Here is a 23,677-nt window from a genome sequence, read left to right on the forward strand (position 1 = left end):
GGGTGGGGAGTGGGAAATAGGGAAAAGGGCCAACAGCCTGTCACATGCACTCACTTAGCTTTTCTTCCTTCTCGTCCTCACTCTCATCAGTGCTGGAGCTGGAGCTGGATGAGGATGAGGAAGAAGAGGATGATGGTGACAGCTTGCTCAAGTCCAGCTCAGAGTCTGAATCATCCTCATCCTCCAGTTTGACTGGTGGAACATTCCGGGAAACCAGAGGGGTAGTATCAGAGGGGGCTACTCGCATCTCATAGTCTTGTGGGGTTGGTCGGCTCCTGGCCACCACCTCATGCTCTAGTTTTAAAGTCAGACTCTCCAGACTGGGGACCTGGGCAGTTGTCTCCTCAGGTGGCTTTTCAACAGGAGCATCTGGGCGCAGGGGCAGTGGTGAGGCAGTGCGCGAGGTATACTGCTGGTGTAGCAGTGGCGTAGAGCAGCGTGACAGGGATGGAGCTGGTGCTCCTGCCTGATGGTTCTGCATGTAATTCATACGGGCAGCCAGAAAAGAGAAGTCTGGGTCCTGCATGATGTTGCAGTCTGTTTGGCTCACCCCGTGGCGGGCTGCCCCTCGTAGAAGCTCCCCATCATGCCGAACGGGCTCCCACCATTTGGGCAATTCAGGACCTGGAGGCTGACATAACGCTAACCGGTCTTCCAGAAGGGGATGGCATAAAACTTGTTCCCGTAAGCGCCGAAGCAATTCAATACGGTAGAGAGTCCGTGAGGCCCGTTCCTCAGTGATGGGCTCAATGAACAGATTAGGGTCTGGGGGCTCTGCAAGAGACAGGAGTGGAATGAGCCAAGTCAGTTCTGTTGCCATCCAATCCCACTCACCTGAGACTCTCCAGTTTTGCTTACCATCTCCAGCTGCTGGGGGAAGGCGGCACACTTGGCGACACATGGCCACAAAGCCATGGAAGTACTTGGTAAGGCTTTCATCCGTTTTTTTGTCCAGTCGGGCAAAAGTACGGAAGCGATCCCAGTGGAACTGCATGGTATCAGGGTCATACTCCACACCAAAGGTAGATACTACGCGATAGAAATCAGTTTGTTCACGCCTTGTCCATCTAAAGGGAAGAAGAATCAGGCAGCAATGATCAGAAAAACACAGGGAAGGGGCACCTGGGTGGCTCAGTTGGTTAGGCATCTTGCCTTCAGCTCAAGTTGTGATCCCAGAGTCTTGGGACCGAGCCCTTCATCGGGCTTCCTGCTCAGCGGGGAACTTGCTTCTCCCTCTATCCCCATACCCCCTTGCTCATGCTTTCTCTCTCTCTCTCAAACAAAATATGTAGGCATATAACTCAGTGAGAATGGCCATAAGAGACCTTCCTAGGAATTGTGGTTATCCACGAAAGGGAGGTTTTTTGTTGCAGAGGACATACAAAAGCAATTAAGATGGTCCCTCTGAAGGGAATTCCAAATAAATCCTTCCTAAGATGCTTTTCAATACAGGACCCAGGGACAGCTGGGTGGCTCAGTGGTTGAGCATCTACCTTCAGCTCAAGGCATGATCCTGGGGTCTTGGGATCAAGTCCCGCATCGGGCTTCCCACAGGGAGCCTGCTTCTCCCTCTGCCTGTCTCATGAATAAAAATCTTAAAAAAAAATATATATATATGTATGTATGTATATATCTACGTATGTATAGGACCTATAGCCAAAGGCAAGCTTACAGTTCAGCTCAAATTCTTTTTTTTTTTATGTTTTTAATTTTTTATTTATTTATGATAGTTACAGAGAGAGAGAGAGGCAGAGACACAGGCAGAGGGAGAAGCAGGCTCCATGCACTGGGAGCCCGACGTGGGATTCGATCCTGGGTCTCCAGGATCGCGCCCTGGGCCAAAGGCAGGCACCAAACCGCTGCGCCACCCAGGGATCCCCAGTTCAGCTCAAATTCTTTTTGTGTGTGTGTCTGTGTGTGTGTGTGTGTGTGTTCAGCTCAAATTCTCAGCCACACTTTACCGTTGCTGTTTCTCCCGCCGTGCAATTTCTTTTAGCTTGAAGGCTGCCTCACAACGCCGCCGTCTCCGGTCCCCTCGTTCTGCAGCCTCTATCTTCATCTGTTCTCTCTTGTAGCTGCGTTGATAAGCTGTTACTAGGCGCCGAAGCCTAGCTGTCAGAGCAGAGCCTGGAGGCCAGAAGAGATGGCCTGGCTGCTGGGTTACCTGGGCTGTGGAAAGAAACACAGAATGAATAAGTACAGGAAAGGTAGTATAGATAATACCAGTATTTCAACCCACCCAAAAGCAAAGCTCTTAGAAACCCCAGGAAAGTACAGAATTTAGTTAATAATTCCCCAACCCACCACCCCACACACAAGATTGTACTAGTTGACCTAGAAGTTTACCTTCATCTCCATCAATCACTGAGATCTCCTCATCCATCATCATCAAGGGATCACCCTAGAGAAGGAGATCCACCCCATAGGATGGAGGGGGGAGGGAAAGGGGGGGAAGTTGGCACTCTGAAGTCACTTTCTTATGTGTGTCCTTCTATGGCACCCAAGGATCAAGAAAAATTTCTAATGAACCCTCACAAAAAAATGGAAGCAACCAAGTAAAGGAATAAGAAAGCAGAACCTGAAAAAATCAGCTGTTCTTAAGGGCTTGAAAATAAAGGGACTCAGGAATTTAGCAAATAATATACTTTAATATCCAGCTTGGTCCCACCACCTCCTCCACAAAGCCATCCGTGGTCTCCCCCAGCTGGTGTTAAAAAATCTTTTTCATTAGTACTTTATATTCTCAAATAGTAATTACTTTCCATTTTGTATTATAAATTAAACAATATACATTAGGATCCAGGGAATGGGAGAAAGCTACATTCAAATGAGAATTCCTCACCTCATCATCTTGGTCCTTTGGAGGACCCTGGAGTGGTTTATATTCAGGATCTTCACAATCCTTATCAAAATCAACCCTAAAATTATCCAGAGACATTGGGGAAAACAAAAACAAAAACAAGAATGTATCTTCTTTCACTAAGGGCAATTTAGGATAAATACCTGGCCAAACATAAAAATCCAGCATGGAACAGTGGTTTTCTTTCATGCTCAAAGAAATGGCAGGCCAGGTGGTAAGCTCCAAGTAAGTTAGGTACAAAATCCAACAGGACGAAGAACAGGAAGAAACTGACAAAGTGCCATTCTAAATTACTTCAATCTGAAATGAAACACTTTGGCCAGCATACTTCTTTTCTCTTGATAGTTCTTTATGTTTACCATTCTTCCCTACCTTCCTATTTACTTTTATTGTCACATTTGAATAGTCCATGTTTGGACTTTGCTTGTTTTACTCTGCTCTGTTAAGCAGAAGGGTGACATAAATCATTTGCAATAAATAACTGACCCAATTTCCTTTGAGGGCCCTACACTAAGCAAACTAAAGTTGTGATCATCAAAGAGAAATCTCTCAACAGCAGAAGACTGCATGGGTATATGAATTAAGTCAACTATTTCACATGCCCCTCAGGTCTCCACGTGAGAAGTTTTGTTAAACTCACTGGCACCCAAACTAGGGCAACACTGCCCTACCTGGTGACTCAGTATTAGCATGGCAACTCATCATTGAGGCATTTATCCAGACAGAGTATATACCTGTATGTGTCAGGCACCACTGGGAGATGATAAACCAGGGCTAAAAATCTCCTGAGGCTCTACCACATAAGTGGCATAGGAGAGCTGCATGGCTATTATCTTTCAAGACAACCAACTGTCCTTTCAGTTACTGTGGCTGTACAGAAAAGCACTGCAGAAAAACCTGAACAGAACATCAAATAAGCCACTTGGGAGTAACACTGATTTTCATCTTTGGTTGCATCTTATGGCAATGTGTGGTTTTAGCTTAGTTTATGGAGTCCTTTCTGCTGATCCTACTCTTCGTTAAGAATTTATCATTAATGAGTATAATCACCATTAAGAATACCAATAGGTTCAAAAAAAAAAAAAAAAAAAAAGAATACCAATAGGTTCAATCAAGGCTAGAGTTATCTCTTTGCACAAACAACTAAGAGCCTTCATGGGGTAGACTCAGAACTTCAGGAGAAACTAAACACCAATCCTTACCCTTCCACTATGTCAGAGAAATTATCCAACACTCGATGTTCTGCTGCAATGGCTTTGTCATCTGGTCGACCGGCCTTTTCCAGGAAGCATAAGGCTGGGTCTGCCCTCATAGTATTGTATTTCTCATAGCCTAGAAATAAAAGGACCAAAAGCTGAAGAAAATAAGAGATTAACTTTGCCCAAAATGTGCTGGAATAATTGAACTATATGGGCTTTTTTACTCATAATGCAAAATATTAACTTGGACAGCTGTTGGGTTCTATTACTGTATTGAGTAGTTCTCTAACAATTACAAAGAGTTTTATCACTAGTTAGGAATGATAGGAATTTGATCAGAATACTTATTACAGAATGCTGACAGATTTACACAGCCATTTAACTGGTAATTTTTCTATTATCATTCTTACTACAGAGATGGGGAAACGAAAAAACTAAAATAATTTAGGGCTAGGTCACATATTTTCAAATGATGGATAAGAAACACCTGCAAACAAATAGGCACTGAATGATGAACAGAGAATGAATGAATGAGGGAATGAACATATTTCAGGATGGTTGAACTGTTCTAAACCTCATTATCTCACAAGTAAATTTGAGACCAGAAAATGTTTTTTTTTTTTTAATCCATTTAACTTACCGAAAACATGTGGATAAGTGCCCTTATTTTTATTTTATAAACAGAAAAGTAGAAATTATATTCTAATCCACTAAATCACTGGGTTGGGAGTTACTCAGCTCTCTCTGCTTTAAATACCTGAGATTTGTTATTAGGCTGGACTGAAAAGGCAGTACTCTGCCTTTTTGTACTCTATTTTTGTTTCCCTGTAGCTCACACCTCCATCAATGACTGCCAAACATTTAGACAAATGGGATGTTATGGAAGTAGAATACTTTCATACAAATTAAGCGTGAGTATTATTAATGAGTGGGCATATATTACCTCCCGTGATTTGTGGAACCTTAATGGAGATGTGTAACATATAGACGATGACACTGATTAGAGAACAGACGGGAGACCCCCCCACCTTAGGATTTACCTATCCATCTAGGCTTTTTGAACATCTATTTGTAGAAACTAATTGCTTGACTCTGGATATTTAAGAACTAGCTTCCTATTCAAATATAATTTTATTGAAGATTAATCAGAAAACTCAGTCACTGGCCATGAGCATTTTGATACGTTCTTTTTTTTAATTTATTTTTTATTTTTTAAAAGATTTTATTTATTTATTCATGAGAGACACACACAGAGAGAGAGAGAGAGAGGCAGAGACACAGGCAGAGGGAGAAGCAGGCTCCATGCACCGAGCCCGATGTGGGAATGGATCCCGGGACTCCAGGATCATGCCGAGCCAAAGGCAGGCGCCAAACTGCTGAACCACCCAGGGATTCCCCCTTGATACATGTTCTATCTGTGAACGAAAGTCTACAATAGGAACGGAGTAAACTAAGAAAAGGTACCTACCATGCTTAAAGACTCCAATGAGCAGGGACTTGTCAGCCTCACTGTCCCACCATGTTGTTGGAACCTCTAGCTGATCCACTACTGGGAACCATATGTCAATCTCACTAAAGGTGTAAGACAGCAGAATCAGTACAGCAATGAAGGGAATTAAAATGATAATCCTTGGAAAGTTTATTATAGGTATCTTCTTTTATCCATTAATTTACATGCTCATGGATCTGCCTATTTCTTTCCACTGGTATTAAGCATAGGATCAAAACCTGATATAACACAGCTCTTAATTACCAGTTATCCCAAAGATAGTATAGAATGAAATAAGTAAACCAATCTTCTGGAATAAGGCAGGGCATACATAGAAATACATAAGAAAAATATAGCATAACCGTACCTGGCAATGGCACCCCCTAACACCTTCTCTGCCTGGTCTCCAATAACCTCCTGCCTTAGATAATATAGCATTCGTACCCGCAAGAGCACCCTAGATGAGAGGGAAGAAGAGCTGGCTCAGTAATAATGCAAAAACTTTGAGATGGAGAATGCTTTAGTCTTTGCTAATTCCCATCCTTACTTGTTACACTGATGTTTTAAATGCTTTTTGTAACTCTCATCTTGAAACAGAGTATCAGGATTATATTTCCGGATCCAATCTGCCTTATGGATATCAAAAGTGCTTTGTGACTTTACTTTTTTCCCCTTGCGTCCACGGGGCACAGGGATAGAAAGACCTGGGAAAGGGGAGACATTGAAGACTTGGATTGAGAAAAAGCCTTGGACCTGAAAAAGACTAGGTAACCTATAGAAATCTGAAAAGCAAAGAGTTGATAATTACCTGAATGATTCTGCAATTCTTTCGTCTTGCCATTTTCAGCGGGGCTAATCAAGTCCCAAATGAAGCCTTTGATATTTTCATCCCCACGATAGTGCAGAAGACAATATACAAGGATGGCCCGGCAAATTGTCTCCACATCTCGTTCAGTCATACGTCGCTTGAAGCGTCCATGAGACAAGATATCTCGCCACCGTCCCCAGCTAAAAAAACAGAAAACTGTATTAATATCTTCCTGGGCACTCCCAAAAGGCAGAAGACAAAAACATCTGGGAACAACATGGTAACAGAACAAATAGAATAAAGTTTTTTCCCCATTATCCCCTCTTTGGTCACAGCCTCCAATTGGAAGGCGGAGTGTCTATCAGGATGGAAATACACTATCTATAGGGGAAAAATGGGATCTTACCCATATACCAAGAGGTGCTTTTCCACCCGAAAACAGTCAGTGCGCCCATATGTATGATGACGGTCATGTCGGCGAGACCGTGGCCGCTCATCATCTTCACTTTCCAAATCAGAGAATTCCACTAGGTCATCATCTTTCAGAGTGCTGAAGTGGCGGGTCTGTTTTCGTACTCTAGGTGTGTCAATCACCAAGTTATTCTATGCAGAGAATAGAAGTAGAAGAGTAACTCTTTTCATGATATGGCAGTGGGAAAGGAATTAAGACAATTATGGATTGAAACAGACTTGGATATAACATTTATAGATACTCAAAGAAAGATTTTTTTTTTAGGACATGCAAAATATAGGGTCTGAGGAAGCAAAGTTCAGTGGTAGATATCTAGGTAGTTTTCTGGGGAAGCAATGTTCAGTGGTAGATATCTAAGTAGTTTTCTGGGGCTTACCATGCAGAAATTTTTACAATGGCTCTTATACACAATACACCACCATACACCAAGATCAGCATCAAAGAATCAAAGTAGCTACAAAGATTCCTGAAAGTAATGTGTCTTCTATAATACTTTCTAAAAGAAAAGTAAGCTTACCTTGCTATTAAGTAGATCCATGTCTAGGTCAGCCTTCTTGGCCCACTTTTGCCAAAAGTTGGGGTCATCCAGAGAAATATCAGTCCTATTTTCAGAAGCAACAAAGCTTGCCTAGTGAGGAACAAAGGGACAAAGTAGGCTATAACACTTTTAAAGCAATGGGAAACCAGTACCTACATTTAAAAAATCTATATAGGGATGCCTGGGTGGCTCAGTGGTTGAGTGTCTGCCTTTGGCTCAGGGTGTGATCCCGGAGTTCCGGGATCGAGTCCCACATCGGGCTCCCTGCATGGAGCCTGCTTCTCCCTCTGCCTGTGTCTCTGCCTTTTGCTTTCTCTCTCTCTCTTCCGTGTGTCTTTCATGAATAAATAAAATCTTAAAAAAAATAATTTAAAAAAAATCTATTTAAATTCTAGAAGATTCCTCTACTGCTGCTTCCTTAGCATTTGGCACAGACAGGACATACCTTGGCGAAAGTTGAACCCTTTCCTTCAGATTCAATGGTGATGGTTGTGGTTCGTCTTAACAAGATCTGGTCAATGTCTTCTTCACAAAACTTGGAGCCCTCATCATCTTCTTCCATTATGGCTGCATATGCACCTTTTCGTAAGAGATCTTCAATCTCCTTCTTGGAGAACTGTTGGATCTGCAAAATCCAGTAGTAAGATGAAAAAACTAACAAGAGAATATTATCGAACCATATCATAATAATTTAGTTCATATTTTAATAATAATTAAGAATCCAAACAAGGTGGTCAGATTCCTGTGCAAAAAAATAGCTTTCTTTCCCTCTAACACTATGACCAGCCAAAAATATATTATAGACTAAGAGGACTCACTCCAGTAATGTTGCCATCCCGACCACTCATGGACTGAAGCACAGCTTTATCCAATCCCAACTTGAGGCTAGCTTTATCAAACATCTCTCTCTCGTAAGAATTACGAGTGATGAGACGATACACCTTCACAGCTTTGCTCTGCCCAATTCGATGACACCGTGCCTGGGCCTAGTTAAAAAGAATTGGAAAGAAAGAGCCAAGTTAACATAAAATTGGGGCGGGGGCAGGGGATTCAAAATACCAATTCACGTCTATAAAGCAGCCATAAGATCAATTCAAAACCAAAAGTTAATTTCAAGATGAAATTATCATCCCACCAAGTATACCAGGGGTCAGCAAGCTATGGTCTGCACAGCTACATGTTTCTATAAATAAAAGTTTTTACTGAAATGCAACCCCACTTACTGATATACATATTGTCTATGGCTGCCTTTGTGCTCCAAGAGCAGAGGTGAGTAGTTACAACAGAGACCGTATGGTCCACAAAGCCTAAAACATTTACTACGTAGCCCTTTACAGAAAAAGTCTGCTGCCCTCTCAATGAAGATTGCCTCCCTTAAACCTCTCAGTGGAGACCGCCACCCTTAAACTAAGTAAACAATTCCATACTCTTTGAAGGACAAATCTTTCTAAGAGATCCTGATCCTGTTGACAAACCTCTTAGGTTAAGGTAGTTAGCCCCTAGGACAATGATTTCCTCTACCTGCAGGTCATTTTGTGGATTCCAGTCTGAATCAAAGATGATGCAGGTATCAGCAGCGGTGAGATTAATACCGAGTCCACCAGCCCGGGTGCACAGCAAGAAGACAAAGCGGTCTGAGTCAGGCTTGCTGAAGCGGTCAATAGCTGCCTGTCGAAGGTTACCTCTGACTCGCCCATCAATTCGCTCATATAGGTACCTGTATAGCAGTTACAGAAAAAAGTTTAATTAGTCAAGCAGAAAGAGAGACCAAAAAAGATTAGGATCATACCAGTATCTCTGTATTTAGTTGACCAAAAACCTTATCAGCAAGTTGAGAGTGAAAACCTTAAATACCTCTTTTATCCCAGTCCTGGCCAACTTTAAATAAACCTGACCCTCCTACTTTTGCAGTTTTATAAAGCTACAGAAAACACAAGGCAAGGGATGGATGTCTTTTTTCTCACCTCCTCTGGATTAGATAATCCTCTAGGATATCTAGGCAGCGTACCATCTGGGAGAAGATCAGAACTTTATGGCCACCAGCTTTAAGTTTCGGGAGTAACTTGTCAATAAGAACCAATTTGCCAGCTGAACGAACCATGGCCTGCAAGTGGAAGTCATGAGGTATAATATGGCAAGCTTCTCGAAATTCTGTTAGGATTTTTTCTTCTGCACCTGCCAAAAGAAAAATCAAACTTGATGGTGAGATCCAGAGAAACATACTAAGCTATAGTTTACTTAGCAGAGATAAGGAAGCAAAGTTACCTAACTTTAGAAAAACATTTTCTCATAGAGAATTTGAGCACCCAAAAAGTCCTACTAAATAATCTTCAACTGTGTTATACAAAATACTGCAAATAAGTCAGACCTAAGATTATAATTGGATAAAACATATGTAACAATGAGAACTAGGCTAATACATGCAAACAACTATTACCATCCTACTGGCATCCCAAACAGAAACTACAAAATAGAGTACCAATGAGGACACTTATCCAAGAACAGAATGACTTGAGATCTTCTGCATGAAATTCTAAACAGCAAATCCCATATAATTTTGAAGACTATGGAGGATCAAGGGGGAAGAAATAGAAAAAGACATTCCACATAAGAATTGTTTTAAAAGAGGGGTGCTTGGGTGGCTTAGTTGGTTAAGTGTCCAACTCTGAATTTCAGCTCGGGGCAGGACCTCAGGGTGGTAAGATTGAGTCTCACATTGGGCTCTACACTCAGCAGGGAGTCTGCTACTCTCCCTCTGCCTATGTCTTGCTTCTGTCTCTCTCATGAATTAATGAATAAAATCTTAAAAAAAGAAAGAAGAAGAACCCCCCCTTCCCTCCCAAAATTAGGCTGGATCAGTCAATGTATCCACTGTTCCTGAGGAATATCATTAGAAAGTAAACACAGGTGATACAGAAATGCAGGTATTGTCCAGGAACTCTCTCACCATTGATGAGGTAAGGGTGGTTGCAGCACTTGCGCAACTCCATCATTGTATTGAGTAGATTAGGCATGTTAGTATGACCTGCTCCTTTGGAAAGGAAGGAGAAATTCTTCTCCAAAATAGCCCGATAATATTTCTTCTGGATGTTGGTCAACTCTACTTCAATGATAGTTTCCTGTTTGGGTGCTAGGTTTTTTTCAACATCCTCTTTAAGTCTTCTTAGCATCATTGGCTTGAGAATGGCCTGTAGCTTTTGAACCTGTGCCCAGGAGAGAGAAAAGAAATAAAAACTATGAAGACAAACATTTTTACATTATGTGGAAACATGAAGAAATACAATGAGAGCTTTCCATTATCTGAAAAATGTGGATTTTGCCACAAATGATGTAGGCACAAGGTTATAAGAAGGAGTTGAGAGTTCCTTGCAGCCTATGGCAATAGATGTGTGCCTAGTACAAACTTTACCTTTTTGTCTAGATGGACTTCCTACCTGTTCCTCTGTCTTGAGATCTCCAAAGTCCTTGAGGAACTCTGACTCCGAAGGAAACTGTGATGGTTCCAAGAAATGAAGCAAGCTGAACAGTTCCTCCACAGTATTTTGCAATGGCGTTCCCGTGAGTAGCACTTTGTGTTCCTAGAAATGGAAAAAACAAAACGAAACAAAAGGTAAAACTCAAAAACACAAAGGACTTCTGGGGTTTTCTATCAAGTATATAACTTTAGCTTTAATTTCTTTATCTATACAAATTATGGGAATGGACCAGATTACTATGTTTTCTTTCACTTGCTCCCTCTTTTGATAAACACAAAACAAAACAAAACAAAAAACCCACCTGATATTTAACAAAAATTTAAATAGTATTACAATTAAATAAATATGCAAAATATATTTTTTTCCAATTACATATGCCTTTCCACACTCAAGTCCCCACAGATATCCTAATATGTCCCCGTCTAGGGAATGTACCTGTGCTGGATTAAATATGGCCATTAATTCTTTGTAGTTCCTCCTATCAAGGTTCACCCCTTGAATCTGGGCTTGCCTTGTGGCTTGCTCTGACAAAGAGAATGTAGCAGAAGTGATATTGTGTGAGTTTCAGAGCCTATACCTCAAAGGCCTTGCAACTTCTGCCTTTGCCCTCTCTGGATACTGCCCTGACTTTATCATGTTAAGAAGCAAAGTCTGGCCTACTGGAGGATGACAGGTCATGTGGAAGATGACCCAGGAGCCCACCAATCGCCAGCTACAGCCACATTACTGACTAGAGACAAGAGTGATGGCCTAGCTGAGCCCAGCCCAAGTTGCTGAACTAGAGAATCATAAAGTAATAGGTGTTGTTTTAAGACATTAAGTTTTTGAAAAAAAAAAAAAAAAAAAAAAAAAAGACATTAAGTTTTTGGAATTTTGTTATGTAGCACCAGGTAACTGAAACAATATCTCACCTCTCCACCTAAGTCAGAATTACTAAATATAATTACCTTTCAATTCTAAAATTTATAGGACTTTAATATGACTTTCAGATGTCCATTCCCATAAGGCCATACCCACCACCCAATACTAAGATTCTGATTTTCTTTCTTCTAAGTTATATAATTCCACAGGGAATTAGGGTTATTTTTAATTCCAGGTGTTTCTGCTCATAAGTCAATGTAAGGTACTCACCAGGTCCATGTGCTTGAGGCTATCAAGCAGCTTGCAATTACGGTTCTTTAGTCGATGGGCCTCATCAATGATGACACACCGCCATTCAATCTCACGAAGCTCAGGACAGTCTGACAAAATCATCTCAAAAGTGGTGATCAGGGCATCAAACTTGTATGCGCCTGGGATGAGGCGCCCCTAAGCATGAAGGCAATAAAGTTAAGAAAAGGCCTAATATGCACCTAAATGGTGACCTCCTCTGCATTACACATTCTCTTTTCTATATTCAGGCAGGCTCAATAAGAAATATAAACAGCACCATCACCCATCTCTGCTGCTGTTTATCTTCCTGATAAGTAGTACCAAATCACTTAATATAAGATACAATGTCTCTTCAAGATACTCAGTTTCTTGGGAAAATGACAGACCTCAATGCATGAAGCTGGACAATTTTGACTCTGCTGTATGCATAGCTCATCATGTATCTCAGACCTAGATTTTTTTGTTAGTTAACAATGAAATCCACAAATTTGGGCACTGTTGAAATATACAAGACAAAACTGAAAGTGAAATAGGTAGTATCTGTTCCTGTCTAAAAATGGACAGAATTAAATCAGTTTAACAAAATTAAAAGCAGCAAAATATGATTAAAAGAATGAATAATTCAAATTTTTATTTTTAAATTTGTATAGAAAAAGGAACTAATCTTGATGTAAATTTTAGTAGATGTAAACAAAAAGAGAGAAAATGGCTTAATTTCATCACCTCAATACTTGATGAAACCTTTATTTAAAACACACGTGTTCATAAATAAAGTCAGAACTTCCACTGGATCAAAATGTCCACTGGATTAAAAGAGCAAAAGTTAAAGAAAAAATTTCCCATGCAACCTAGACAAAATGCCATAAATCACCATAGGAAACCTCAATAAAAGTCTTTTATTCATATAAAAGCCTCTAAAGTATCAAATACCTTGGCCTCTCTAAACCATTACATTCCCATGATCTACAACTCACCCGTGAATCTTTGCAGTACATTTCATATTGCTGAATCATCTGACGGCTTGCCAGACTGCCATGGTATACAATAGTGTTCATTTCTGTCCATGTATTGAATTCTCGCTCCCAGTTAGTAATTGTGGACAGTGGGGCAATGACCAGGAAGGGGCCATGGATGCCCACATTATATACCTCCTGCAAGAAGGCAATGGACTGGATAGTTTTGCCCAGTCCCATCTCATCAGCCAGGATACAGTTCTGCCTGAAGATTCATCATGGAAAAAGAAAAGCATGTCAAAAGATACCATCTTTTAAAAAGTACGTAAAAAGGAAATGTTTCAACAGCGAACAAATAAAGTAATTCCAGACCAAGCCTACATTTCATGGGCCTACTCTTTTCTGTACCTGTTATACCAATTAAAGAGCAGCCAGTTGACCCCTTCCAACTGATATTCCCGTAACTGGTTTCTGTTTTTATACTCATGTGACAGCTCCAACTTCTTCCAGGCACTTGCCTGTGGACGATTCTACAAAACAGAAAATCTGAGTAAGTGGGGTGAAGCCACTAACAAAACGAGGCAAACTTACTAGGTAGTTCTGGTAGTTAAACTTTGATTCAAAACCATGAGTTGAAAACGTCTAAAATATATTCAAATTCATGAGTTCATAATAAAGCTTAAACTAAAATGAAGTTTTAAAAACTAAAAAAAGGGATCCCTGGGTGGCGCAGCGGTTTAGCGCCTGCCTTTGGCCCAGGGCGCGATCCTGGAGACCCGGGATCGAATCCCACATCGGGCTCCCGGTGCATGGAGCCTGCTTCTCCCTCTGCCTGTGTCTCTGCCTCTCTCTCTCTCTGTGTGACTATCATAAATAAAAAAAAAAACAAAAAAAAAAACTTAAAAAAAAAAAAAAAAAAACTAAAAAAAGAGGAAAACCAAGAGAGGAAAAACCCACTGGTCACTTTTGGAGCATGCTAGAGTACTTCATTATTTTGAAAACTGAGAATAAAGAGAGAAAAAAAGCATTTATCCTTCTTTCCTATACCATCTGTACCTCAGAGTAACCAAATAGCAGGGGAATCATATTTCTTTTTTTCTTTTTAATTTTTATTTATTTATGATAGTCACACAGAGAGAGAGAGAGAGAGGCAGAGACACAGGCAGAGGGAGAAGCAGGCTCCATGAACCAGGAGCCCGATATGGGATTCGATCCCGGGTCTCCAGGATCGCGCCCTGGGCCAAAGGCAGGCGCTAAACCGCTGCGCCACCCAGGGATCCCCATATTTCTTTTTTTTTGTTTTTGTTTTTTGTTTTTTTTTCCCCATATTTCTTTTTATAGAAAATTCTGGCTAGTAAATAAAGACACGATACAATTAAAATAACATCTTTGAGATCCTTATAGGAATAAGCTGAGGCAATGGATCATAAATGGCTTATATCACAAAAGAAAACCTGATAGAATCACCCATGAAGTAAATTTAGTGGTCTCCCTTCCCCATTTGATGAAGTCTTTATTTAGGAGAGTGGTAGCTAATGGAACTGTGTCTATGATGATGTTTTAGATCTGCCACTAGCCACACGTGACTACTGAGCATTTGAAATGTAGCTAGTGGCTACTGTATTAGCACAGTGCTAAAAAGTTCCAGTGGACAGCACTGTTCTGTATCTAACCATTTATGTAAAATATAAGGGACAGAGAACATGTTAGAAGGTTCCAATGGGGATGCAATTGGTAAACTTCAGACTATGGAAAACTCTAGAGAACAAACCACCTGATTTCTTCAAGAGAAATTGTAAAGAAGAGAGAGGAGATGGAGGGGAAAACTAAAATTAAGAGTCATTTGAGACACATTAACTGACAGCAATATATAAACCTTTATTCAAAATCCAAGCACTTTAACAAAAATTAGAAGATGATCAGGGAAATATATATAGTATTGGCTATTTCATGATACTTAGAAATGATTAAATTTTCTCAGGTGTAAAAATTGTATTAACCTTTAAACATAGACACTGAAATATTTACAGATGAAATAAAGGAATCTGGGATTTGCTTTAAAATCATCTGGTAAATGGGGCGGGGGGGTGGTGGTGACTACATGGCTCAGTCAGTTAAGCGTCTGCATTCAGCTCAAGTCATGATCCTAGGGTCCCAGGATCGAACCCCATGTCATGCTCCCTGCTCTGGGGAGATGTGGGGAGTCCACTTCTCCTTCTCCCTTTGTCCTCCCGCACCCACTTGTGCTTGCTCTCTCTCTCTCAAATAAATAAAATCTTTTAAAATTACTTTATTAATTAATCTGGTAAATAGGAAAATGAGTAAATAGAGAAATACATGAAAAAAGATTGTGTGTCAATTGTTAAAGTTGGGTGGTTGATACATTATTTCTTTTACTTTTGTATACGCTTGAAAATTTCCATAATAAAAAGCTAAACAACATAAACTTCTACAAATAAAAAATTAAATCATTGCCTACACAGGCTTTATACTCTAAATTCAAATGTACTTACCACTCTTTTGAGTTCTGGGTGCCTTGACTGGATCCGTTTAAATTCTCGAATCTTGCCCTCATCAACATCCTCTTTCAGCTCCCATGTACTATCCTCATAAGGCAGAGAGCACCATTTCACCAGGTAGTAAATCACAGGCTAGGAGAGAAGAAGCTAAAGCCTTAATAAACAGATTCTGTATTCTCTGCTATGTTTAAAGGGTAAGATTTGACTACAGAATCAGATCACAGAGTGTTAATACGTAAAAAATGCTTTAAAAAAAAAAAGGCAGGCTGGAAACACCAACCATAGGCTCATCTGCTGAGACACTGTATACTATTCCTGGCTTTGATCATTTTTCCAGGCAATTTATCAGAATTTGTTCTAAAAGGTAGAGTTCTACCCTATAGTTTCTAGAACACTAAGCACTAAAACATCATGCTCATCAACCAAGCAAATGCAAAAAAATAAAATAAAAATTTTCCTTTATTATGTTGAATTAGGTTGAAACTAAAAGATACGGTTCTGCTCTGTTCTGCCGCCCTTGCACCAAATTTAATACAGTGGAAGAGTAGAAGCCAGGCTATTTTTCTAAGTGAGGAACAGATTAAACCCATAAGCTGAGCTTCTGTAACTGTGAATGCAGATGCTACTTCAAAGAGCAGTCATATGGTAATAAAGAGATTTCCCTGTGAGCTAAGAGATAACTAGGAGAGGTGTCACTGAAGACAGGTAACAAGAGGGAAGAGAGGAAAGTGCTGAAGCTTCAGCTAGAGTACTGCGTTCTATGGAGGTGTTCTGCTCCAAGTGATGGCACAGTGACAAAATGGGTCCTCTTATCACTACTCAAGATGATCACTGCACTGATGGCATTTCTATTTTTCTTTTATATGAAACAAGAAGGATTAGATGGGCCTAGTATAGTCAACAAGAATCTCTATTATCAATTCATAGAATACCCTTAAAACAGCCAAAGAAATCTAAAGATATAAGCACCTTGACAGAATCACAGATCAAGGAATCCCTAGTATTAATCTAGTTGCTCTTTACTTTTTTCTTTATTATAATGACTCAGGTCAGTTTCTACATAAAGCCATTTGTCCAGGACAGGCATTTCCAGCATCATAACTTACTTTTCCAAGGACTTTATTATTTATAATAATGATTACCAGTATTAGGTCATGTAAAAGGATGACAAATTAAACTTATTTGGGGAGGGAAAAAAATGGGTACACAGAATGTTGTTATCCAATATTGGGAGCACAAGTTATAGTACCAAGAAACTAAAACATTCCGTCTGTCTTGTCATTTCCAACAGTCCAAAGATCAATTATTTTTGGAAGAGTAAAAAGTATGCTGGTAGAGAGCGTAAGATTTTTAAGGCTGAAAGGCCGAGATCCTGAAAATGATGAGAAGAATTTAAATAATAGTTAACCTGTCCATTCTAATAACTGGTCCATTCCCCACTCAACTCCCGCTAATGAACAATGAACAGTAACTCCTCCCACTCCAACCCAAAAGAGTAGAATATATGTTATCTGAGGCATGCCTGTCAAGATTTGCAGACACTGAACTGTAATAGGCCCTGGACATCTAAGGTTCTGAGTGACCCTATTGGCTTATAAAATAAACTTGGAATTGCAGATGGAAGACTTTGGATTCTTAGGTCCTGTAAGGATAATGTATGGAAATGTGCCACTTAGCTTGTAAGTAAGCCTAGCTCACCACCTGGCATGACATTTGAATAAGGCTGTTGTGTTCTGTATTGGTTATTGGGTAAGCAGCAACCGTCAGAGGTGACAAACACTTAATGAAATGTGGCTCTACCAAGAACTGCTACTTGAAGTGAAAAAAAAAAAAAAAAGTGAATGATGATGGTTCACAGTCTAAGTAAGTTTGAAATAAATTTAAAAGAGCCATGTTGAATTCACTATGGCTTAGATCTTCACAACTCTTATTTGGAAAATGAAAGTGATTTATGAAGCTGTATCAGTAGGTGTTTTAGCATGTGTAAAATCTGCTAGCAGTGATTCTGAAATCAAGCTATGCCTAAGAATCCCTTGGAGAACCAACTTAAAAATACAGATCTCTGGGTCTTACCCAGAGACCAACTGAATCTGAAACTGTGGGAATAGGATCTCACAATCTGCTTAAAAGTACAGTCAAATGCAATAGGTTGGTTTTAATGATAAAGATGCATTTAACTGATGGTAAGTCCAAAAAATAATTCTCAACAACATGGAGAAAGCTAGGAGTCTGTGCAGGCATTTTATATTTATAAATGCGGAGATTTGTGAAGTATCCCTATGCCTCCCCCCTTCTATCACCCTTAACTGAATGTCGGGGTCTCCTATGTAAAATCTAAAAGAAAACAAGATCAAAGTGAAGAAGTACTTGTTAATACAGCTCCTGGTATTTATAAATGAAGCTCCAGGATGTCTGACTTTATGGGAAGCTTTCCTTTTAGCCTCTCTCCCTATTCCCTTATCTTCCCAATATCATTCTAAGGAGATCTCAGAAAAACTTAAAAATACCTTTTTGTCCAAGGGATTTTTCAGCCATATCTGAAAAATAAAGGATAGGCAAGAAAACCAGTAGAAATCTATGAGACCTTTAGTGTTCTTCCATGCTCCCAACTCACCTCTCCATTGTCCTTGTCAATACTGTGAGACTCATCCAATATCCTATCCACCTCTACATAGTCTGGATTGAAGGGCTCTTCATCCTAGAGGAGTTATGAAACAATCAATAAGATCAAAAGACCACTGTCCAGTAAACCCAATCTTCCACTCCACCTTTACGTGATGATCTTACTTCGAAATTTTTTTTTTCTTTAAAAGACACCTTCACCAGGGAGTTCCCAATTTCTACAATACCAAATGCTAAAAACTTACCTAAGCCTGCACCCATCTTCTCAACTATTACCAGAGCAAGTGTCTCCTAACAGAGGCTAGTCTCTCCATACATGCTCTGGATTCCATCCCTTCTCATCTTCTTAGGAATCCCTCCCTACTGGAAATTTCCATAAACACACCAACGTACTCTACTATTTCACATCTTAAAAAGACCTCTTTTATTCTTATCTGCTTGCAACTACTTTTTCTGTTCTGCTTTCATACCCAAACTGTCCCAACAGTTTTTTGTTTTTTTTTTTAAGATTTTATTTATAAATGACAGACACAGGGAGAGAGAGGCAGAGAGACAGGCAGAGGGAGAAGCAGGCTCCATGCAGGGAGACCAACATGGGACTCGATCCCGGGTCTCCAGGATCACACCCCAGGCTGAAGGCGGTGCTAAACCGCTGGGCCACCAAGGCTGCCCCCAACAGTTTTAAACACAAGGTAGCTCTCCATGTCATCACCTCCACTGTCCATCCATTCCACTCTTCCTTCTACTTCTTTCACACAACTAAACTACTCTTGTCAAGGTCATTAATGATCCCAAATTGCCAAATATAACGAAACATTTCTGTCTTCATCTCACTTTACCTGTATAAAGTATTCCACAATTCCTAATTCTCTCCTTTAAGCACTGTCTTCCCTTGGCTTTTCTGATACACTATACTCTCATCAGTAGCCCTGCGCCCTTTATTTTGGTTTTTGTCAACTCTTGATCACCTTCGCTGGTTATTTTTCTTCTAAGTCACTGGTATCCAACTTTGGGTGGTATCTGAAAATAAATAATCCAGGCTCCAAAGAAAGGTCTCAAAGAAACTTTAAGGAAAACATTCTTCTTTCTTAAGACATCTTTTCCCCTTATTTTTTGTGATTTATCTTTTTCCTAATCTTTCTCCTGACATTCTGGCATACAGTTTCTTCTCCTTCACCTGGACCTCTAAATTTGGAGAATCCTTAAGCCTTGGTTCTGGGCTTATATCCATTCTATTATAGAAAGAATTTTTTTTTTTTTTTTAAAGAACTTTAACAAGAAAATATAGATCAGAATGTATAGAAATTCCTGCCCCCCCCCACTGTGACTTTAGCCATTATTAAGGTTTTAATAACTATTTATATGATAAAATCCAAATTTTAATTGCAGCCTGAAAAATCGAGATTTGTATATGTATCTGCTTGCTAGAGATGTGTTAAGGAATTTTAAAGTTAACACAGTCTAAATTCTTGACTTTCCCCATATTGGCTGCTTTTAACATTTTCCACACTTTAATAAATGATCCCATCTCAACTCATTTGCTCGGACCACAAACCTGTTTATATAAGCCATCACACCAAGTCCTGTCAATTCTAATCCATCCATTCTATCCACTTGAAACCACTCTTCTAAGCCACAATATTTCCTACTTAAAAATCTTCAACTGCTTCCTTACTGCTCATCATACTTTTGTGCTTCCTCTTCTTCAATCCATTCTCCAAAGTCTATGTGATCTTTTAAAAGTGAACACTGGATTATGTTTTTGAACTGTTTTAGGTAATGTAACCATTTTCCTTTGCACCTAGAATAAAAACAAAACTAAAACCCAACTACTTAAAAGGTCTGTATGCACCTGCTTGCCTAAATTTCTGATATCATTTTGGACCATTCACTCTCTTTTGTTCATCAACTGCACTGTCTTTCAGTTCCTCAGCTTGTCTCAGAGCCTTCATATATACTGTCCCCCATGTCAGTGGTATTATTTACATGAGTTCATGGCCTTCCTCCTATTCATAATTCAATTCTCAGAGAAGTCTTCCCTAATTATCCAAAGTACGTGTTTCCTTCCCCTCCCCCTTGTGCTCTTTCTTTTTAGGCACTTATCACAATTTGAATTACTTTTTAATATTTCTCTCTTCAATTAGACAGTGAGCTGCATGAGAACACAGACCATGTCTGGTTTGTTCTCCATAGAGACTAGTACATAATAAAGGATGAATAAATGAATGATTTGGTTAAATGGTCTACCTATATATGGAGATTTAATTGGCACGAGTTAGCAAAGATTGGTTCAACAGTCATGAATTATACATCTAAAATATCAGCTGGAAGGAGATTACAGTTTCATTGTACATTTCACAAATTATGCTTTAAAAGAACATAGATGAAAAAATACAACCCGATTATTTTCATATAAAAAGAAAATTATAAAACTACATAGTCCTACTTGCCCTCTCCAGTTTTTTGCTAAAACTATGCATTTAGTTCCTTCCTTCCCTCAATCTTTCTTACTGTACCTTTTCCCCTTTAGCTCTAACAAACTTTGAAAAACAATCTGTCTTCTCAAGGCACCCAGTTTTATATTATAATAAAGATGAAAAATCCCAGTTTGGCAAAGACATATATGTGCACAAAGCCTTCAAAGCAAAATGGACAGTTAAAATATGGCTCAAGAGACCTTTATGCATGCCCTAGTGTTTAATCAGTAGCAAAAATGGATTTGGGAAATTAACACTCCTTTATCACCATCTCTTGTTATACTAGATTAGAAATTTTTGAAAATAAATGTTTTTTCCTAACAATACGATAGCTTATACCTACAGATACCACCAACTGCTACAGACTATAACATTAGAAGAAAGCCTCAAGTGGATCAGTGGTCAGTTTAAAAATCCATCTTGAAAATATTTCCATGAACACTGAGCAAGTCAATACCAAAATATCCTAATAACTTATAAAAAGACCACATTAAGACCTGCTAAAACGAAAGCATGGGTAATTAAGTAAGGAAAGTCCAGTGATCAAAATTAAGACTTCATACCCATATATGCAAAGCAATTACTAATCTTTTTTTTTTTTAAGATTTATTTATTCGTGAGAGAGACACAGAGAGAGGCAGAGACACAGGCAGAGGTAGAAGCAGGCTCCCTGCAGGGAGCCTGATGTGGGACTCGATCCCGGATTCTGAGATCATGCCCTGAGCCGAAGACAGAGGCTCAACCACTAGCCAGCCACCCAGGTGTCCCAATTACAAATCTTGAATAATCAGTCAAGATGGATAACCCCAGTAAATTTATGCTTCTATGAAATAAATGATAGGCGATACCTATTCCTAATTACCTCGTGGAAGAAGTGTCTCATCTGAGCCATTTTGGTTTTGAAGCGCTTTAGTTTTTGATGGATCCTTTTATCCTTCTCTAGTTGGGAGATGGTGGCCCATTCACAGTGTAGATAGGAGCTGAAGGGGATGGAAATAGCCAGTCATGGTGTGAGAAAAAGAACTGGTAGGCTAGATTTGGGGATAGCCAGAAGTAGGCAAAATGAGTACAACATACTTAAGCGGGGAGACAGACTCCTAGGTTAGTGTTTCTTAAGCTTGATTTTGGATACAAACACCTGATCTGGGGCAGGAATGAAAGTTCACATTTCTAACAAGCACCCAAATGACACTAATTCTGTTGGTTCACTGACCACATTCTGAGTAGCAAAGTCTTAACATTAGACTAAGGTATAGAGAACATCACAAGGGATTTTATCAGGAACCACCCCTTACCCCACCTTCCTGCTGGGAAATAGAAGAGTCATGCCAATTCCTAAACTTTTCTTTGAATAGACATTTTCCTCAATGAAAACAACAATTTGGGCTAGGAGACTATTAAAAGGGGATACATTCCCACCCGGGATAGACTATACAGGAGAACTTTTTACAACCCTGTGGAATTTAGGGTGAAAAGCTTTTTGCACAGATCACATACTAGTTCTTGTACTTGACAAAGAATTCTTCTGCCTCAGTATACTGTCCAGAAGGAAGCTGAGAAGAAAGAAATTATAGTTATTAATAACCTTATCTGTCAAAGGAAGAACCTTTAATTTTCACTATTCATGGCAGAGCTTCATACCAATGTCCCTAGAATATATCACTGAGGGGTTAAAGAACTAATCTAGTACTCCGAAATAAGAGATCTGATGGCTGTAGAAAATAAGCCTTTATCTATTTTAAACCAATAAGCAAAACAAGAGACAGTAAGACAGTTCCTATTTCTAGCTAACTTCCTCCACCATCTCATGATTACACTGTAGTAATCTATCCTAACATCCAAAGATGTTTATTAAATAGAGTGAATGCAGCATTATGGGCTGACATTAAAGGTTATAGCCTCACCTCCTTCTTCACAATCCGCATAGAAAGCACTTTGTCTACTATGGCTGCATCTTCTTCACTGGGATTCTCCTGTAGCAAAAAATGCAGTCAGTCAACACAGACTGCGAGGAGCAGAACAACCACTCATACTGCTTAAGTTCTCAGCTTACCACAAAGAACTGCATGGAAGGCAGAGTCTCGCCATCTGGTTCCTGCACTGGTTCAGGGAGGATAGGCTCAGTTTTTATTGGACCAGTTACATCCACTTCTTCTTCTTCTTCATCATCTGTGATCTTTATATCCAGATCCTCTGTATATTTTTTTCGCTTAACTTGGCGGTTTGAGCGTCTTTTCTGTAGAGGCAAGAATGGTAAAGAACTGTGTAGGTCTCTCAGAGAGAAAACCTTCAAAACTATTTGCCTATAGTCACATACTTAGATTTTACTCCAAAATCTCTATGAAAAATCAAGCCAGAAAGATAAAGAGCTTATTTATCAAATTATGCAATATCAAGCCATATAATTTACTTTATGTACCAAATACATATTAACTTGCTGAATTGTTTTTATCAAGAACCAGAACCCAGCTGAAAGCAACCCGGGTACTACTGTGAAGAAGCTCTGGTAAAATGAAATAGGACTCAACCTGCAGGGTGCAATGTGCTTTCCATAAGTTCAAGGGTGTAGATGTTTTGTTACTAACTTTGGTTTTTTGTTTTAGTTCTAAAGTTTTCTTTGTTTTAATAAATAGAATCATACTATATGATTACAGTATTGTTCTGCTACTTACTTATTTTTATTAACAATACTTCTTAGGTTTTCCGTATCAAGACATTTTAGATTTACATTATTCTTTCAAGTGGTTGAGTAAACATTTTTTTTAAGGTTTTATTTAATTTAGAGAGAGAGAAAGCACGTGAGTGTGTGTACATGTGTGCACACCAGTGGGAGGAGGGGCAGAAGGAGAAGGAGAAAATGTCAAGCATACTCCACAGTGAGCACAGAGCTGGACTTGGGGCTCAATCTCACAACCCCGAGATCATGACCTGAGCCAAAACCAAGAATCAGAAGCTCAACCAACTGAGCCACCCAGGCATCCCAAGTAAAATATTTTTTAACTAAGTAATTTAAGGACTACTTTGCAGCTCATGATACAAAACTGGGAAGGATAGGGAGATAAAATTGTTTTTCAATCATGATTATATCCCTGTGAAACCCAAACAAATTAAA

The 23,677-nt window shown here is 39.5% G+C and overlaps 1 protein-coding gene, 1 long non-coding RNA gene and 1 other non-coding gene across 17 annotated transcripts in view; 1 reads left to right on the forward strand and 2 right to left on the reverse strand.

Annotated features, from left to right (window-relative positions):
* The window catches only part of LOC140602756 (uncharacterized), a 46,572-nt gene that overhangs the window by 7,702 nt on the left and 15,193 nt on the right, over nucleotides 1–23,677 (forward strand). The window contains exon 3 of one of the 4 annotated variants that reach the window (XR_012005650.1): nucleotides 10,788–10,806. The exons of the other annotated variants lie outside the window; for them this stretch is intronic. This is a non-coding gene — a long non-coding RNA (uncharacterized lncRNA). Of the gene's footprint in view, nucleotides 1–10,787; nucleotides 10,807–23,677 lie in introns of those variants that run through there. 4 annotated transcript variants of the gene reach the window in all.
* The window catches only part of CHD8 (chromodomain helicase DNA binding protein 8), a 61,920-nt gene that overhangs the window by 7,354 nt on the left and 30,889 nt on the right, over nucleotides 1–23,677 (reverse strand). For 7 of the 12 annotated variants that reach the window (XM_072772779.1, XM_072772773.1, XM_072772781.1 and 4 more), the window contains 28 exons: nucleotides 22,619–22,801; nucleotides 22,470–22,538; nucleotides 22,063–22,118; nucleotides 21,428–21,545; nucleotides 18,081–18,164; nucleotides 17,974–18,003; nucleotides 15,461–15,598; nucleotides 13,356–13,477; nucleotides 12,969–13,212; nucleotides 11,974–12,150; nucleotides 10,801–10,944; nucleotides 10,314–10,569; nucleotides 9,331–9,541; nucleotides 8,888–9,083; nucleotides 8,185–8,352; nucleotides 7,812–7,991; nucleotides 7,346–7,456; nucleotides 6,763–6,959; nucleotides 6,357–6,556; nucleotides 6,096–6,276; nucleotides 5,916–6,005; nucleotides 5,528–5,631; nucleotides 4,063–4,192; nucleotides 2,843–2,918; nucleotides 2,347–2,401; nucleotides 1,962–2,169; nucleotides 859–1,067; nucleotides 55–774 (listed from right to left, as the gene is read on the reverse strand). In XM_072772779.1, coding sequence (XP_072628880.1) covers nucleotides 55–774; nucleotides 859–1,067; nucleotides 1,962–2,169; nucleotides 2,347–2,401; nucleotides 2,843–2,918; nucleotides 4,063–4,192; nucleotides 5,528–5,631; nucleotides 5,916–6,005; nucleotides 6,096–6,276; nucleotides 6,357–6,556; nucleotides 6,763–6,959; nucleotides 7,346–7,456; nucleotides 7,812–7,991; nucleotides 8,185–8,352; nucleotides 8,888–9,083; nucleotides 9,331–9,541; nucleotides 10,314–10,569; nucleotides 10,801–10,944; nucleotides 11,974–12,150; nucleotides 12,969–13,212; nucleotides 13,356–13,477; nucleotides 15,461–15,598; nucleotides 17,974–18,003; nucleotides 18,081–18,164; nucleotides 21,428–21,545; nucleotides 22,063–22,118; nucleotides 22,470–22,538; nucleotides 22,619–22,801 — 4,657 coding nt within the window. The remainder of the gene's footprint in view (nucleotides 1–54; nucleotides 775–858; nucleotides 1,068–1,961; nucleotides 2,170–2,346; nucleotides 2,402–2,842; nucleotides 2,919–4,062; nucleotides 4,193–5,527; nucleotides 5,632–5,915; nucleotides 6,006–6,095; nucleotides 6,277–6,356; nucleotides 6,557–6,762; nucleotides 6,960–7,345; nucleotides 7,457–7,811; nucleotides 7,992–8,184; nucleotides 8,353–8,887; nucleotides 9,084–9,330; nucleotides 9,542–10,313; nucleotides 10,570–10,800; nucleotides 10,945–11,973; nucleotides 12,151–12,968; nucleotides 13,213–13,355; nucleotides 13,478–15,460; nucleotides 15,599–17,973; nucleotides 18,004–18,080; nucleotides 18,165–21,427; nucleotides 21,546–22,062; nucleotides 22,119–22,469; nucleotides 22,539–22,618; nucleotides 22,802–23,677) is intronic. The other 5 variants (XM_072772780.1, XM_072772776.1, XM_072772778.1 and 2 more) reach the window with 3 other exon arrangements.
* Nucleotides 3,461–3,570, reverse strand: LOC140603264 (small nucleolar RNA U6-53/MBII-28). The gene has a single exon (XR_012006276.1). It is a non-coding gene; the product is annotated as a small nucleolar RNA U6-53/MBII-28 (small nucleolar RNA).

Source organism: Canis lupus, chromosome 13 (assembly GCF_048164855.1).
Source record: "Canis lupus baileyi chromosome 13, mCanLup2.hap1, whole genome shotgun sequence".
Taxonomy (NCBI): Eukaryota; Metazoa; Chordata; class Mammalia; order Carnivora; family Canidae; genus Canis; species Canis lupus.